The sequence below is a fragment of the Sinohyriopsis cumingii genome, chromosome 8 (assembly GCF_028554795.1).
Source record: "Sinohyriopsis cumingii isolate HCF-2022 chromosome 8, ASM2855479v2, whole genome shotgun sequence".
Lineage (NCBI taxonomy): Eukaryota > Metazoa > Mollusca > Bivalvia > Unionida > Unionidae > Sinohyriopsis > Sinohyriopsis cumingii.
Window position 1 is genome coordinate 37,073,991 of NC_142968.1, and position 18,183 is coordinate 37,092,173.

Here is an 18,183-nt window from a genome sequence, read left to right on the forward strand (position 1 = left end):
ACTACAGTTGAACAACCATATAGCGAGATAAACACCACTAACCATCATTTAATCCTTGTTACAAAGACCGCATAAATAGTAAAGATTGTTCTAATAAGATATTTTTTTTTAAACATTGGGCTAGCACCAGTTTTGTGAAATTTTCAAGTCCAGTGTATGGTGGCATTTGTAAACTGCAGTAAACCAGACTAATGTAAATGTCACTAACTGCCATTGTATTGCCTAAGTCATGTGAATAGCCAGTAAGATTAACCATTTTTTCATCAAAAGGAGTAATGACTGGCATATGCAGTCAATTTAGAGGTTTGTAGTTTTTCTTTATCTTTGTGAAAACCCACACAATGCCAGTAGTCCTAATGTCCCAGTGAGAAATCTTTTGAAAGGGCTTCAGTGTAGGGTTGAGTACATAGTTTGTCTTTCCAGTTAATCCATAATGCCTGAGGGGTGAATGAGCTCTTTGTCTTTAATACTGGTAAGATAGAATCATTTCTCGATTTTTTTTATTTTTTATCATTTTTTCTTTTGTTACAGTGTTTCACCAAGCCACCATCTATTTACCCAGGTGCAGTTGGTCGCAACCTTTGTTTATCAAGCTATAACACTGGTGATTTAAACTTCATCTCATGATAAATGTATTGTTTCTTGATCAGTTAATTATGTCTTTTGGTTTCATTCATTGGTACATAATATATATTCATTCACATTTCCCCAAAACATGACCAAAACCAAAATACATCTAGTCATTATTACGTCAACACTAATAACAGTGGCAGAACCTCCGATGAAAACAAGAAAAATTCTAACACTGGAAGAAAGAATTACTGTAATTGAAAGAAGTGAAAAAGGGGAGACTGCTCACAAAATAGCAGCCAGCTTAAACGTCAGTAAAATGCAAGTTCAGAATGTTATCAAAGACAAGGAGTCCATTAGAAACAAATGGCAGAAAGGTGCACAAGCACAGAGGAAATATGCTACGGCACAGTGTATGGAGATCTAATCAAGCAAGTATGGGAGTGGTTTTGTGTTGCAAAGAATAAAAACATACCAGTAAGTGGAAAGTTGATTCAGGAAAAGGCAGTTATTGTCTCAGCAGAACTAAATTATGATGGCTTTGCTGCATCAAACGAATGGCTGGAGAGCTTCAGAAATAGTACAATATCTCAGCAAGTGTGCTCAGTGGAGAATCAACTGATGTGAATTTACAGACAGTTGATGACTCAACGAAAAACTACCATCCATCACTGATGGGTATAACCTAAGTGATATTTTTAATGCTGATGAAACAGGACTCTTTTACAGAGGACTACCTGACAGGTACCTAGTGCAGAAAGATGATGTTCGCAAAGGAGGGGAAAAAAGGAAAGAAGAGGTTGACACTACACTATTCTTAGCATGAAGTGCAACTGGAGAAAAACTGGACCCCATAGTTATAGGAAAATCATGCAACCCAATATGTTTTAGGTCATTTAGTTTAAGATCTTTAGGTGTTGCCTATGAATCCAACAGAAAGGCTTGGATGACATCTGACATCTTTTGTAACTGGCTTGTAGCTGTCAACAATAAAATGAAAAGAAAAAATTGGAACATTTTAATTATCGTAGACAACTGCATTGCACACCCAGATTTTCAGTTTAGCAATGTAAAACTGGTCTTTCTGCCCCCAAATACAACTACAGCCCTGTGATGCAGGGATAATTCAGGCTGTAAAAATTAATTATTGGAAGAAACTGCTGCGACACATTTCTTTCCAGAATTGATGAGTACTCTACAGCAACTGAAATATCTAAGACTGTCACTGTTCTGGGTGCCATTTTATGGATTAAGTCAATGTGAGATGCTCTGTCTGCATACACCATTAAAAGGTGTTTTGCCAAGTGTGGATTTTCTGTCAGTGTTGACCAATTGTACGCTGATGACACCCAAATATACAAATCTAGCCACCCAATCAAAGTTGATGCTACCATCCAAGGTGTAGAGAGGTGCATTTCTGATGTGAAATCATCAATGACATGTAACAAGCTGCAGATGAATGATGATAAAACTGAGGCCATTCTGATCGCAACACAAAGACTTTCTCATTCACATCGTTTACCTCAAACAATAAATATCAGCAACACCAACATTAAATTAACACAATCAGTACGAAACCTAGGTGTTACTCTGGACAGTGCTCTCACATTGCACCAACATGTCATGAACATATGCAAGGCTGCTTATCTTGAGCTGAGACACATCAGCTCAATTCGCAAATATCTTTTAGTTGATGCCACTAAAACACTTGTGTATTCATTAGTACTTTCATCTCAATATCTGCTCCAGAAACTTCAAAAAGTTAAAAACACAGCTGCTCGGATCATACTTAGAGTACCACGATCAGAGCACACCTCCCCGCTGCTCTGTACCCTGCACTGGCTATCCATTCGATCCAGAATCAAGCACAAAATTTGTTCTCTGTGCTACGTTTCACTGTCGGACTCTAGTCCAACATACCTATGCGACCTCACCCATGTGTACACACCAGCAAGATACTTGCACTCCTCTTCTGACAGTCATATATTCATTATTCCCACTAAGAAAACAAAGTCATATGGACAGTGTTCTTTTGCATACCAGGGCCCAGCAACGTGGAATGAATTGCCCACTGAACTTATGGACAGTGTTCTTTTGCATACCAGGGCCCAGCAACGTGGAATGAATTGCCCACTGAACTTAGACACAAAGACACAGTGATTCCATTCAAGAGTGCTCTCAAAACTCACTTATTTCAACTGCAAGAACAAACTTAAAGACCTAATAATGTTTCCTACCTTAAATATTTTCAGCATGTTTTTTAATGTTTTCTGATTTCATGCTGTTTGTTTTTGTAATCATATCATTATATGTTTTTTATCTTATAGGTATTGTCTAATGTTGTAAAGTGCTTAGAGCTTCTAAAGACTAGGCACTATACAAAGTCCTCATTATTATTATTATTATTATAAAGCCAGAGAGCGAAGAGAGTGAACAAGACATGCATCCATCAATGGAACCTCTTCTCAAAGGCATGACATTGGAAGACTATGCCAATATAGACATGCATCCATCAATGGAACCTCTTCTCAAAGGGGGGCCCCGAGTGGCCGAGTGGTCTAAAGCGCTCTCCGTTACGGATCACTGCCATCTCACCTCTGTCTGCGTGGGTTCGAGTCTCGGATTCGGCTAATGTCGGTATGTGAGAAAGCCTGCCAGTAGCTTCTCGTGGGTCGGTGGTTCTTTCCGGGGTTTTCCCGGGTTCTTCCTCCACCATTAATACTGGCCGCCATGTATAGCCAATCGCGTGCTGAAAAATGGCGTTAAGCCCTACAACAACAACAATCTTCTCAAAGGCATGACATTGGAAGACTATGCCAATATAGACCTGCATCCATCAATGGAACCTCTTCTCACTGGCATGACATTGGAAGACTATGCCAATATAGACCACTAACTAGAAATTTCTAATATTTTCTCAGGGCCATACTTGGAAAAAGGATGTTCTTCAGAGAGGTAAATCGGGTACTTTTCCAACTGTGGACACTGATAGTGACAATGAGTCATCTGTTGGTGAAATTCTGCCTCCAGTTATTTCACATTCTACAGTCACAGAACATTTAAAGGAGATTAAAGAATATGTTTTACAGCATGGCAATCCCAAACCTTTGCTTCTTTGCTCAGAAATGGAGATACATGTTCAGACCAAACAGCTGAATAAAAAATGTCAACAAAGAAATATAATGGCTTTCTTAAAGAAAAGTGATTAAGTGCATAGAATAAGATATATACATCATAGCTAACTGTGCATTTTTTGTTACATTTGAAACAACTCTAAAATGTATGACCATGTGAAGTTACCTTATGGATATGATAAATATTACCTTTGTTCATTTCACAAATCATGTACATGTACTAATATATGTACATATTCATGTGATGTTCAAATATAAATTTGATTCATGTTGTTTGTATAACTTTATTATATAAAGTTATTTTGAGAGGAATGCATGCAATATTTAACAAGATTTATGAATAAAGGATATGATACATGTACAGTAAGTATGGGTATTTGTTCTTCAACAATGTGAACTATTGATCCTGGAAACCAGTCCATTTTCACACACCTCTTATGGGAGACCACCTGTCTTGAGAGACCACTTTTGGTTGGCAGAAGGGGTGATTGTCTCTCATAACAGGTTTTACTGTAGTAGTATTCATGTAGTAATACAGAAACACCAGTGGGTTTGTGTTGTATGAAAACATAGGCAGGCTGAATTCCACAAACAACGAGCATTATAAAATTAGTATTACATTTCATTTTGATTAATATACTAAGGTTCTAAATAAATGTGTCAAAAGTCAGGAATCATACTGATTCTTATCTATCTACATGCATGCATGCATGCTTGCATACATACACACACACACACACACATTCACACACACACATGCATACATGCACACATACATACATACATACATACATACATACATACATGCATGCATACATACATACATACATACATACATACATACATACATACATATATTACATACATAACAAAATTTTTACTTTGCATTGACATTTGAGCATCAATACTGTTCTTGAATTGATAGAATTTTCAACATTAAGACTGGGAATTTTCTAGAAATTTCAAGATCCAGTAACTACATAGCTGTTATTGGTAACTGATTAAATGTTTTTAAAAAATTAAACTTTGCTTAGTAAAATATCTCTGCACATTAGTAAAACTTTTCACATGAGCCAGTGGAACCCAAATTTCTACATCTTTGGTTTAGGGCATGATCATAAATCAAGGTGGTAGTCGTTTGCTTGAAACATTTGCTGACTTCTAGGTCAAAGAAATTTATTTGTTGTGGAAGCGGAAAAAATCAAACATGACAATCGATCTACTGATATCATCCTGGCATTATTGTCCATTCACTCTCATACACATATTTGATCTGCATGCTATACCTGATATTTCAACATTGATTATGTCATGTAGCAGCCCCAACAAAGTGCAGTCATAACAAAAACACCATTTCAAACATTGTATGACAGGTAATGCAAAGGATTTAAAATTGTTTTAGTTATTGGTAAGTTCATGTTTACATTAAATATATCTTGCAGACCAATTGAAACAAACATTGTATTTATTTTTTACACAAAACATGGCCATAAAATTTTCTTAGATTGAGTCCAAAACTGTAACTTCAGGGCAAAAAATATTGTAAAACATAGTCAAAAAACAACTAGGCATTAAAAAATTATTTTGGTAAATAATTTTTGTTTAAAAACAAAGAAGGTCAATAAGCCTACAAAAAATAAGTAATTCTGTTAATAGACCTCAATTACAGATCATATATGGATAAGTTTACTAAATATGCATTTCATTTGCATTCATTCTGCTTGTCATTTGCATTCTGTTTGCATTCCATTCATGTTTGCATTTCAGCTATCTTCTTGTCATTTCTCATTTATTGTCACAGAAATACATTCTATTTAGTGTTCTTTTGCTTCCATCATCATATCCTTTCATTTGGAATGCATTTTCAGTTGTGATAGTATTAAATAGTATCTTGTCATATTAAAGTATGTTTAATAAGATGGAAGATGCATGCAATTTGAAAAAAGAATTGATTGTATAATTTAAACAATTAGAACCACAGCAGTAATAAAGGTTCAAATATAGTTTCAGAATATTTATCAGGAAATTTTATGTTTTTGAGTGTCTTTTGGTTCAGATAAAACTGTACATAAAAATTGCAGGTGATGATGTTATAACATTAATGATAATTAGAACAGTTTCTTGGGTTGTAGGTTGTGAAGTCATCATGATCAGTCCAATCCAGACTTTCATGCAGATGGAAATTAACATAGATATTTAGATTTCAATACCATTCATGAAATGCATTTAAACATTCCCTCTGCATTTTTTTTTTGCATTCATTCCTCAATCTGCTTGCATTCCATTTTCACTTTGCTGGTAAAGTTTCCCATTTCAGGGCCTGTACGATGTCATTGTGAGGAAGAACTATATTGGTGTAAAGAACTATGATTAAGTACATCATCATTATTATCTGGTTAACTATGTGTATCAATATCCTGCAGGTCAAGCTGTGTTTGATTCTTAAAACTGTAACGCATTTTGGGTACTACTACAACAACAGAAATATATCTGTTTTCAGGATTTGCAAGACTCTGGGGTTATCCTGTTGGCATACTTGGAAATAATGGTGTTTTGTTTTCAGAGTCAGCTTTGAAGGTAAAATTTACCTTGATTACAAGTAGTATTAATGTAATTTTAATTACCGTATATACTCACTTATTAGACGAGTCAAATTGCAAAATGCACAGACCCTGATCTCCTGTCATGCAATGCACCAGCAGATCTAGGTCTATGCAGTTTATTAGTAATCACTAGAAGAAGAAAAAAATAGACTTTGATCTGCCATTGCATTATGCCATTAAAGATCAGGACCTATGTTGTTTGCAATTGGAATTGGCTTGTAAGCATGTATATATGGTTTTGAAAACAAATATTTTAATTTTAATAAAAGACTGTCTTTAACATTAATATAATTATAGATCCATGACAGTAGAGGCTTGCACAGTCTGTTGACAATGATATGTGTAGGACATAGTGTAGTACTAAAGTTTCCAGCAAAGAATTAGAAACAAAATTTTAGGAAAATGAACTAATTGAAATCAAAGTAACTTCTAGTACATCAAGACAAAGATTAAAGGAAAAGATGTTAAAACTTCATAAATAAAAAATAGACTACAGAAAAAAAATCTTAAATATTATAGGTTCATAAATTTATGTATAGAGCACATTCCTTCAAAACGTGTATGATCTGGTCAGGTGATACACCATTGTAAACGTTCTTAATTGAGTTTACATAGTAAAAACTTTTGTCTGTCAGTATGGATGTCAATACACTCAACAAGAATACATTCTGCTATCAGTGAACATTGGGTGGGTATCCACTTTAGTTGAGGTTCACCATTTAGGATGTGTGGAGTATGCATGACAAATACAGATCAGCACAATGCAACATCGGGGCCCCGAGTGGCCGAGTGGTCTAAAGTGCTCTCCATTACGGATCACTGCCATCTCATCTCTGTCTGCGTGGGTTCAAGTCTCGGATTCGGCTAATGTTGGTATGTGAAAAAGCTTGCCAGTAGCTTCTCGTGGGTCGGTGGTTCTTTCCGGGGTTTTTCCGGATTCTTCCTCCACCATTAATACTGGCCGCCATGTATAGCCTATCATGTGCTGAAAAATGGCGTTAAACCCTACAAGAACAACAACAACAACAACAACAATGCTACGTCATGCCCATTGTTTGTTCTACATGATGTATTCTCTTCTCCAATGATGATTTGATGTCCAAAGCATGTCTGTGGAGTTTAAATTCCTCACACTTTGCCATGTCTATAGAACATGCCAATTTATATAAAATTTTAATTACTGGCAAAGAATCTTCCATTCAGAAATGGGTGACTGCAGGGCAGCTTCGACTACTTTTTCTGCCCTTTCATTCCCATGAGTACCATTGTGAGAACTTGTTTCTTATTTTATGTTCAGTAATGTATACATGTTTGAATGTGTACAATTATGGTACAAAATTTAGTATAGCTGTGGCAATCCATGGTGACTTTGACATTGTCGCAGTCATGGTATCCATGATAAGTCTTAATTTTTAAATTCAAAATAACCTGGCCTTTTTGTATATTGGTATTATTATGATTATTATTATTATTATCATTATTATTATTATTATTATATACAATTTAGTTCATTCTTTTTGTTAATTGCATTAATCACTATTTATTCCACCTTTGAGTTTGGGGTGGGGCATTAATAGCCACCTGATCTGCATTATCAGAAGTGCTTTTGAAACTTTTGATAAAAAGCATAATTGACTTGCTATTCATCATCAACAGAGTTTTGATTGAATACAATTATTGCTAAGAATGATCTTGTAATAATACGTATTTGATTCAGCAGGCATCATAGCATTTATTGGTTTCTCTTGTTGTCAGTAATATGGAAATTTTATGAGGTATCATTAATTGTTGTAAAATGTCCAGATGACCACACCAGCCTTTGTCCATATATTTCTAAAAGATTCTGATCTGCCATCAAATATGGCCACCATTATCGAATAAATAAAAACGTAGACAACTAACAGATTATGCACAGACTTGACACAGCATAATGAGTTTTAAGCTTGTTACAAATGATGCTGATATGTCATCAAATATTGCAACCATCACAAAAATAAACAAATATTTAAACAATTCAACAACTGCAACAGAAATTGACCCAATTTTACAGGAAGAATCTTGGGATAAAGGCTTTTAAGTTTCATATAAACAATGCTACAACACTATCAGATATGACTGTTGTTAATAAAAGTATTTAAAAAAATGCTTTAAACAGCTTCTCAGAAAGTATTTGACCAGATTTGACAGTATTCTGCTATTAAAGGCTTGCAGTGGCATTGGATGAAATTTCAAGAGAAAGCATCCCACTGACTCAGCTTTCTTGCATTTGGCTATTAAGTTGATACCTGTCAGGTGAGTGACCTTAAGCCCACATTGGGCCTCTTGTTGCTCAATTAATGTAATCTTTAATAAAGCTGTGACCAGTACAAAGTCATTCTCTTTAACCTCTTCTTGAAATTTTTAATCATTTTTACTACATTATCACATATGAAAGCCCAATATTTTGCAGATTTATATTATTTTATAGATCTAGATTTCATGTACATATCATAAGCATCACTGTGAATTTATGATATTATGAGGCATTGTTAAGGCACAATTTTGTTTACTTGAGCTCCATTTAATAGTCCTTCCACATGAAAAGTGTAACTGGTTATGGCTGCATTTAATAGTCCTTCCACATGAAAAGTGTAACTGGTTATGGCTCCATTTAATAGTCCTTCCACATGAAAAGTGTAACTGGTTATGGCTGCATTTAATAGTCCTTCCACATGAAAAGTGTAACTGGTTATGGCTCCATTTAATAGTCCTTCCACATGAAAAGTGTAACTGGTTATGGCTGCATTTAATAGTCCTTCCACATGAAAAGTGTAACTGGTTATGGCTCCATTTAATAGTCCTTCCACATGAAAAGTGTAACTGGTTAAGGCTGCATTTAATAGTCCTTCCACATGAAAAGTGTAACTGGTTAAGGCTGCATTTAATAGTCCTTCCACATGAAAAGTGTAACTGGTTATGGCTGCATTTAATAGTCCTTCCACATGAAAAGTGTAACTGGTTATGGCTCCATTTAATAGTCCTTCCACATGAAAAGTGTAACTGGTTAAGGCTGCATTTAATAGTCCTTCCACATGAAAAGTGTAACTGGTTATGGCTGCATTTAATAGTCCTTCCACATGAAAAGTGTAACTGGTTATGGCTGCATTTAATAGTCCTTCCACATGAAAAGTGTAACTGGTTATGGCTCCATTTAATAGTCCTTCCACATGAAAAGTGTAACTGGTTATGGCTGCATTTAATAGTCCTTCCACATGAAAAGTGTAACTGGTTATGGCTGCATTTAATAGTCCTTCCACATGAAAAGTGTAACTGGTTATGGCTGCATTTAATAGTCCTTCCACATGAAAAGTGTAACTGGTTATGGCTCCATTTAATAGTCCTTCCACATGAAAAGTGTAACTGGTTATGGCTGCATTTAATAGTCCTTCCACATGAAAAGTGTAACTGGTTATGGCTGCATTTAATAGTCCTTCCACATGAAAAGTGTAACTGGTTATGCCAGTATCCACAGCATTGTATTAGTTGTCATTAATTTGTGGATAGTCTCATTAGCATTATAAAGAATACATTTTATGTTCAGGTCTGTAGCTTCCACACTCTTGCTTGTGTCTTCATATGAACATTTTTTCTTCTTCAGGCAACGCATTTTATAGAGCTTTGCAGTAAAAGAAATATTCCATTACTTTTCCTTCAGAATATTACAGGTAAGAGGAAACAATGACATCCTTCTTTTTTTAGATGTTGGGTACCGTAACTGGCATTTCTACTTTGAATACATTCCCAGATCACATTAACAGTAGGAAGAAGCTCTGCTACCTCTTACATCCAGCAATTGTGGAGTAAAACCCCAAAATAATTATATTTTGAAAGGGAAAAAACTCTTCCCAATCATCAACTTACCTCCCCTACCAATGTTACATGGCCATGGTTGGCTGCAATATTTTAGATTTTGCTTGCTACAGTATGCATCATACCTTGTACCTCTGATACCCTCTAAGTTAATCATGTGGAATATTGACCATCTATCAACAAAATTATTATAGTATTGAGTGTAAAAGTATTTACTAAATGTTGCAATCATTATTTTGTGAAATTTGTTGATATTTATATGAATGTCATGTGGTTTTCACTATCACTGGTGCCCATTGTTGGTTGTTTTCATGCACACTGTTGATGTTCTTGACTTAGTAACAGACTTTGATTATTTGTGCAGATGAACAATTTTGGTTTGTTTATTTCCTGAACATATTGCATCCCTTCTTTCAGAAAACTGATTGACCATGTGAACAAAATGGGTAAAATTAAAAGATTTAAGCCAGTGAGAACATGCATGGAAGCTGTCATGTATTTACCAAATGTTCATCCATTGCTGCATTCAGCATTTGTGCTTCATTATTGGAAAACGTCTTGTCCATGGTACTGCAACATGGATGAAAGAAAAATGGGAGACACAGCAAGTCCAGATAGATGGACTGTTGTATATTATGTTTACATCTGAAGATGTTGTGGAGGACACTTTGGTGGTCCCTCACACATTAAAAGTGGTGCATGATACGACCACTGCCCACAGCAACCATTGCATTGGGTCAGTTACAGATGGAAAAAGATGGAATTGCTGATTGCTACAGGTGGATGTAAAAGGGATTGCTGAGTTGCCACAAAAACTTTCTCCATAGGCATCGTTGGAGTCACGGTTGTGCTGATTAGTACAAGAGGTGGCAGAACCTTTGTTGGCATTGGTTGAATTTACTCCCTGCTTTCTCCAGTAATGATTTGGAACTTAAATGAGGCTGTCCTCTCTCTTCTACGCTGTGTGGTTGGCACAAGGTACCCCTCCCCCCACTTGTCTGAGCTTGGTTCTGTGGCTTGTTAGTCTGACTGCATGGGATATTCTTTGGATGTGGATGATCAGCTGTTTGACCAGCCATATTGCACAATAGGTGACCAAGAATCTGTCACTTTCATGAGCAATGCCATATTCCAGCCAGTGGCACCTTGGCATGCAGAGTTGACCATTTAGCTGCAAATATGTTCCTTATTTCCTTGAGGGCGACCATAGCTGAAGTAGGATGCTTAGCATTGCCTCCTCCTATTACCTATTCTCCTAATTTTAATGTTAATCAGGATGTGTATTCCAGGAGAAAAATAAATATTTTAGTAAATTAGTTTTCTCCAAGAATACTTACCTGTTCAGATTACTGCTAAACCCTTACACACATCCCAACAAAAGCATTTATCTTCATAAAGGCATCACTCAAGCTGAAACTGGTAAAAAACTTTAGTTGCCTAGCAGTTTCTTCCTATCATTAATATGGAATATAGATGGGAAAGATGCAGTGATTGCTGGAGTCAAGAGGTTGCCGAGCATCTATATGACATTAATGCAATTCTGGAGAAACATAATTATTTTATTTTTATAATTTCCCTTCTGATAGTATTAGCTGGATCTTTTAAAGGGCATAATGGGGTTAGGTTGGCTGATGAAGCTACTTTTGCCTTGGTATTAAACTTGGAGCGCAAGTTGACATTAATGTCCCATAGAATGGTTATGGATGCATCTCTCTTGTTACTATTCCATGATATTAGACATTAGGTACTGTGACCTATATTTCACATTTCATTGACTTCGATAAACTTTTGCATTTTAGGTAGTCTCGATAGCATTGTTCATGTAATATAACTTTGTGAGGGAGTCTGTTCTACATGTAGGTTACCTATGACCTGGGCATTCATGCTTTACTGCCTTTAGTCAGTTTTGTGTTTAAATTAATTACCTGCTTTGGTCAGTTTTATGTTTAATTACCTGCCTTTGGTCAGTTTCTTGCTATAATTAATTGCTCACATTTAGTCTGTTTTATCTTTAAATTAATTACCCAGTTCCTTTAAAAGGAGAGGATCATAAAGCATTGATATGGAGTGCATTCCAAGAAGTATTACACACTTGTAACGATATTGGCCATTGTGACTATTGTTTTGTTATGTTTTGTGAAGAAGTTAGTTTTGTGACTAATGTTTTGTTATGTTTTGTGAAGAATTAGTTTTTAATCTTCCTTTCTTAGTCAAATGTTTGCTAGAAGAGATGCGTTTCTATGAGCATAATTGCAATCAAAGTTGGTGATGTTACATTATTTTTTTGCTAGATTTGCAATCTTGTTGAAAGATCATAATCTTGCCCTTTCCAGGCAGGCCTTGCAGCAATGTTAGGCCCAGGTCAAACTGTCTGGGGTGCATTTGCAGTCTTGTCCAGAACTCATGCTTTTCCATATAGATATTGCCCCAGTTGAATCGTCTGTATAAAATTTGCAGCCTTGTCTCGAGATCATGTTCTTACAGAGAGACCTTGCAGCAGTGTTATTCTCAGGTTGAACTGTCCAGGGAAGATTTTCAGCCTTGTCTTGAGATCATGCTCTTACAAACAGATTTTTCAGCAGTAATTATGATTAACTGTGTCAGAAAGATTTATTATACAGTAAGATGTCTCAAAACTAAAACCCCAGTAACCAAAATCCCCTTGAAATCAAAAGCTGTTTCTGGTCCAGAATTTTTTCTTATTTAATTTTAATGAAGTTTGACTTTGTAAACTGACTTCCTCACCTAAGGAGCCCAAAATAATTTTTTTTAATACCATATGTCAAAGACATACCAGATTAAACCTCATCTGACCAGAGCATCTAGTCAAATTATCACTAGTATCTATTTAAAAAAATATACTGGTCATTAATGTTTAGCAAAAATGTATTGTATTATGAGAGGTTATCTGAACACATTTCATTCTTTAGGGAAAGTAGTGAACATCAATAAACCAAAAACAGTTTTCAGCTGATACCAAAAACCCATTAAAAACTGAACATTTTACTGCATTCTGAGGGATTACCATTTTTAAAAATTCACTCAGCAGTATACATTTTCTTTCTTTATTTGATAAGAGAGCATTGTTACACAAAGAACAATTAAGACATAGGGATTTGTCAACTTTTAAGAAACACTGGTACTTTAAGGTTGGCAAACAACTCTAGAACTTGTTGCAGATTGTCCAGCTTTGTTGTCCCAGAATAGTTTCTGTTTTATGTTTAACTTTGTGCTTTAAAAACTATTGCAGTAGCAAAACCTTTCTTCTCTATAAATTGTGTGATATGAATTGAGTGTGTCACAGTTTTGTTTGATATTGGCAGCTAATGTTAAATTTGGGCAAAGTTTTTGTAAATATCCATCTGTTCAATTAATCTCATTAGATTTAAAAGAACATAGCAGACTATGGGTCATATAATCAAAAACAATGGATAGTTGGAGGATGTTTTTGGGTGTGAAGATATTATTATAAAGCTTTTATTGGCTACTCACACATTAAATAGTGTCAATGAAAATATCAGACATGATATGCATACTACAGGAGCTCTTATCTGTTTAAAGCAAGCATATATTGAATCTCTTCCAAGTGTTAAAATGTAAAATGTTTGCTGTCTTTTATCAGGTTTTATGGTTGGCCGTGATGCAGAAGCAGGAGGTATAGCTAAACATGGGGCCAAGATGGTGACAGCAGTTGCATGTGCCAAGGTTCCTAAGATCACACTGATAATTGGGGGATCATATGGTGCTGGGAACTATGGGATGTGTGGGAGAGCCTATGGGTATGTAAGCAGTTGTAAAGTGAACTTTGTTAATTAAATCAGAGTTCTTTTTAGTGAGAGTCCATGCTTCCAGGATTTTCTAGTCTGGTCCAAATCTCTCAGTTTTCAAAATATGGATGACACCTAATCTACTGAAATCACATTGTTGGGGAAATTGTGGCCCTAGACTTGTATTTTAAAAAATAATTTAGAAAGCTCTGAAAATATAAAAATGATATATTGATTACTGCATATATACTTGCTTTTAAGTCAAATACAAGTACAAACCTGCACAGACCCAGATCTGCTTGTGTATTATGTGACAGCTGATCAGTGTCTGTGTTGTTTGCAGTTGGACTTGACTTATAAGTGAGCATAAATGGTAATCCTTTTCATTAGCTTCTGGCAGTTGGCTCAGAAACCTAGTGTTACAAATTTTGACATTGAAGCTGTCCACTTTTACAACACTATGTTTTTGATTATGCTGCTGCACTGGACTGTACATTTAATTTTGAGCCTATTCCATCAAAAGATAATGAGAAGGCTGGCTGATTGGTTATTACAGTGCTCGTTATTCTTTCGATAAGTCACATATATTACATCATTATTCTTATATATTGAAATTGGACTATAATGATTTAGGGATTGTGTTCCTTGGAAACCAAATTATCATTAGCTTACTCTGTATATATTTGAAAACTAAAGCCAAATTTAAAGTGAAGTATGATGCATCAGAGGTTAAACTCTTGCTTAAATGTTGGAAAATAACTTATCTGTGAATCATTAGATTTAAATAAATTTGATATTCAGGTTAACATTCAAAAAAATTTGTAAGGGTCTATTTTCATCCTTTTGCGTCAGTTTTTGGAGAGTTATGGCCCCTGATTGACCATCCCCTAACTTTTGTTTCTGCAGCAGAACTTTGCTTAGAATTGATGGATTTCATCTAAACGATAGAGCTTTATAATGATTAGTTTGATTTTCAGTATTCAAGAACTTCATTTATAGTATTGTCTCCTGATTTCCTGGATTGCTGACTTTGTTTTTCTATGGCACAATTTTACCAAATTTTGATGGATTTCAACCAGATTCATATGTATCATTATACTGATAGACCTTGAATGGGTTAAATTTCCCGCATTATGTGACATCATTTACAGGAGTTATGCCCCCGATCATCCAGCTTCCTGACTTTGAATTCTGCCATATGACTTGACTATGGTTTGTTGGATTTCAGCCAGATGTGGCCTGCAGCTTTTAGTTCATAAGGTTTTGAATGACTTTGATTTCTAGCTTTCAAGAGTTTTGAAGAGTTATAGTATGCAGACCTGATCTTTTATCTTGAAACACATCTTCACAAAGATTTCTTGCATCCAGAGGTGGTATGCATCTTGATATTGATGAAATAATGATGTAATTTACTTAATTACATAATCAGAGTTATGCCTCTGATTATGTGGCCTCCCAACATGGTTTCTACAGCACAACATTACTAAGGTTTGTTGCATTTCATCTAAATGGCATGCAGCATTTTATCAATAATACCTTAAATGACTTGTTTTGCATTCCAGGACTTCATTTTTGCAGGAGTTATATCCCATGATTTTGTCGTTCTGACGTGGGTTTCCATAGCATTATTTTACCAAGTATTGTTGGATTTCAACCAAATGCATTGCAGCTTTTTGTCGATATTGAACGAGTTCAATTTTCAGCATTCCAGGATGTCTTTGACATAGTTATGCCTCTTGATTTTCTGTCATTCTAACTTTGGTTTTTACTGCATTATTTTACCAGGGATTATTGGATATTAACCAAATGTTAGGCATGCAGCTTTTTATTCATTTGACCTTGGATGAGGTCAATCGACAGTTTTCCACAACATGATTTCCAGGAGTTATGCTCCCTCTGTCCTCCTGACTTTGGTTTCTGCAGCATTACTTTCGCATGAATATAGCCTTTAGCAAATTTTGGCATGCAGTTTTTATATTCATGAAATCCTGAGTTTTATTTTCAGCATGCCACAGTATCATTTACAGGAGTTATGGTCCCTGATTGCTCATCCTTCTAACTTTGGTTTATGCAACATAACTTTAATGAAGAGTCTTAGATTTGAACGAAATTCATCAAGCACCTTTATATTGATAAAACATTTAATTAGTTTGATTTTGTAATGTTCCACAACTTCATCAACAAAATGTATGCCTCTGGATTGCCTGTCCTTTTTGACTTGGAGTTTCTACAGCATACTTTACCAAGGATTGTTGGTTTCAACTGAATTTAACATGCACCTTTATGCTGATGAGTCTTTCAGTGGTTTTAATTTCCAGAATTCTATGCATCAATTAGAAGAATTAAGCCTTTCAGTCTTCTCCTGACTTTGATTTCCCAACAGAAGGTTCTCTGTTTATGACCCTGCTTAGCAAATTTGATCAATAACGGCCCTTTATACTACATTTTTAATGCATCATAGTCTGATGATTCTCTCTTCCTCTTAATCGGAACCACTTCGGTGGCCTACGTGGGAGGTAACTGGTTTGAACCCTGGTAGAATCATGCCAAAACTTTTTAGCATGGTACTTGCAGGTGCCTCGCTGGCCTCGGTATTAAGAAGTTAGTGTTAGGACTGGTTGACCTGGAATCAGATAATGTGACTAGGTGTGGACATGATGCCACATGTCTGCAGCATGATGCCTCAGTGCTGGACATCACTATAAACTGCTACACTGCAGACATTGTAGCGATATGATTCAGATTGTTAAAGCTACATTAAAACTTCAAATCAAACACACACACACACACACACACTCGCTTTCCCTCTTTCTCTCTGTCTGTCTCTTTCTGTGGAGGTGACTATCTCAGTATGGTGTTGATAAATGTCATAAAGAATAGGTAAAGGATAGATTTGATGGAGTAGTAAAGATTACAGTTTAATCATGCTAAATAAAGAAATAACTGATGTAGTTAAATTTATTTAATTAACTTACATGTTCGTTACTCATTTCAATAGCAATAATTGAAACTGAACTCATTATTACTGCTTCACTCAGCAAATGGAAATGTTCACATTATGTTTGGGTAGAGCTAAGCTGCACATGCAAACATGCCACATCCATAATATTTTCTTCCAAACAATTTTAATTCTTTTTATAGGCCTAGATTCTTGTATATGTGGCCCAATGCCAGGATATCAGTAATGGGAGGAGAACAGGCAGCCAATGTGTTAGCACAGATCAGCAGAGAACAGAGACAAAGGGAGGGAAAACCAGTAGGTATCAACAAAAGTTTGTCATTTATCACCCTTGAAATTTTTGTGTTCTTATATTTTCTTGAACATATTTAAACTGTTATATAGAAGAAGCTGCCAGTCTATATAATAGCAGGTACTCCATGTCTAGCTTGATCTTCCGTTTCTCATGAATAAGGGTGGCAGAGTGGTCTTAGGTACTTGCCTTTACATAAGGGTGGTCAAATGGTCTTAGTTGCTTGGTCAATCATGCATCTTAACTCTGTCCACATGAGTTTGAGTCTTAGCTCCACCATTGTGAGTATGTTAGAAAGCTTGCCAGTAGCTTCCCTTGGGTTGGTGGTTTTTCCTGGGGTCTCTCCAGGTTTTTTCATTACCAACTATATAGTACCTGCCATGTATAGTCTTTCTTGTGCTGAAAAATGGTGTTAAACCGCCCCATATACAAGCTAAATATTAATGAATAATGTAATTGAATAACGATAGATTTTTGTTGATGAACTTGCTATCTCTGAAAATAGTTAACAGAAGTTAGTGTTTATATAAAAAAAATTTGCAACATAATTTCATTTTCATCAATGACATGTTGTTTTACTTGGAAGCCATGTTTAGTTAAAGAGTTAACGTTCCATCAGAAAATGAACAATGCTATCAGTGATCTGAATCCCATTTCTTTTTATCCCCAGTGGACAGAAGAGGAAGAAATAGCCCTTAAGACACCTGTGATAAAGAAATATGAAATTGAGGGTAGTCCATATTATTCTAGTGCTAGGTGAGTTTCATGTGTAACCAGAGTGATAAAGAAATATGAAATTGAGGGTAGTCCATATTATTTAGTGACAAGTGAGTTTCATGTGTAACCAGAGTGATAAAGAAATATGAAATTGAGGGTAGTCAATATTATTTAGTGACAGGTGAGTTTCATGTGTAACCAGTGATAAAGAAATATGAAATTGAGGGTAGTCCATATTATTTAGTGCTAGGTGAGTTTCATGTGTAACCAGAGTGATATAGAAATGTAAAGT

General features: G+C 35.5%; 1 protein-coding gene across 1 annotated transcript in view; it reads left to right on the plus strand.

The window, feature by feature from the left end:
* LOC149793297 (methylcrotonoyl-CoA carboxylase beta chain, mitochondrial-like) overlaps positions 1-18,183 on the plus strand; it is a 68,300-nt gene that overhangs the window by 40,086 nt on the left and 10,031 nt on the right. Inside the window, exons 12-16 of the mRNA XM_089967272.1 lie at positions 6,205-6,281; positions 9,945-10,011; positions 13,779-13,935; positions 17,065-17,179; positions 17,845-17,930. Of these exons, the coding sequence (XP_089823398.1) occupies positions 6,205-6,281; positions 9,945-10,011; positions 13,779-13,935; positions 17,065-17,179; positions 17,845-17,930 (502 nt within the window). The remainder of the gene's footprint in view (positions 1-6,204; positions 6,282-9,944; positions 10,012-13,778; positions 13,936-17,064; positions 17,180-17,844; positions 17,931-18,183) is intronic.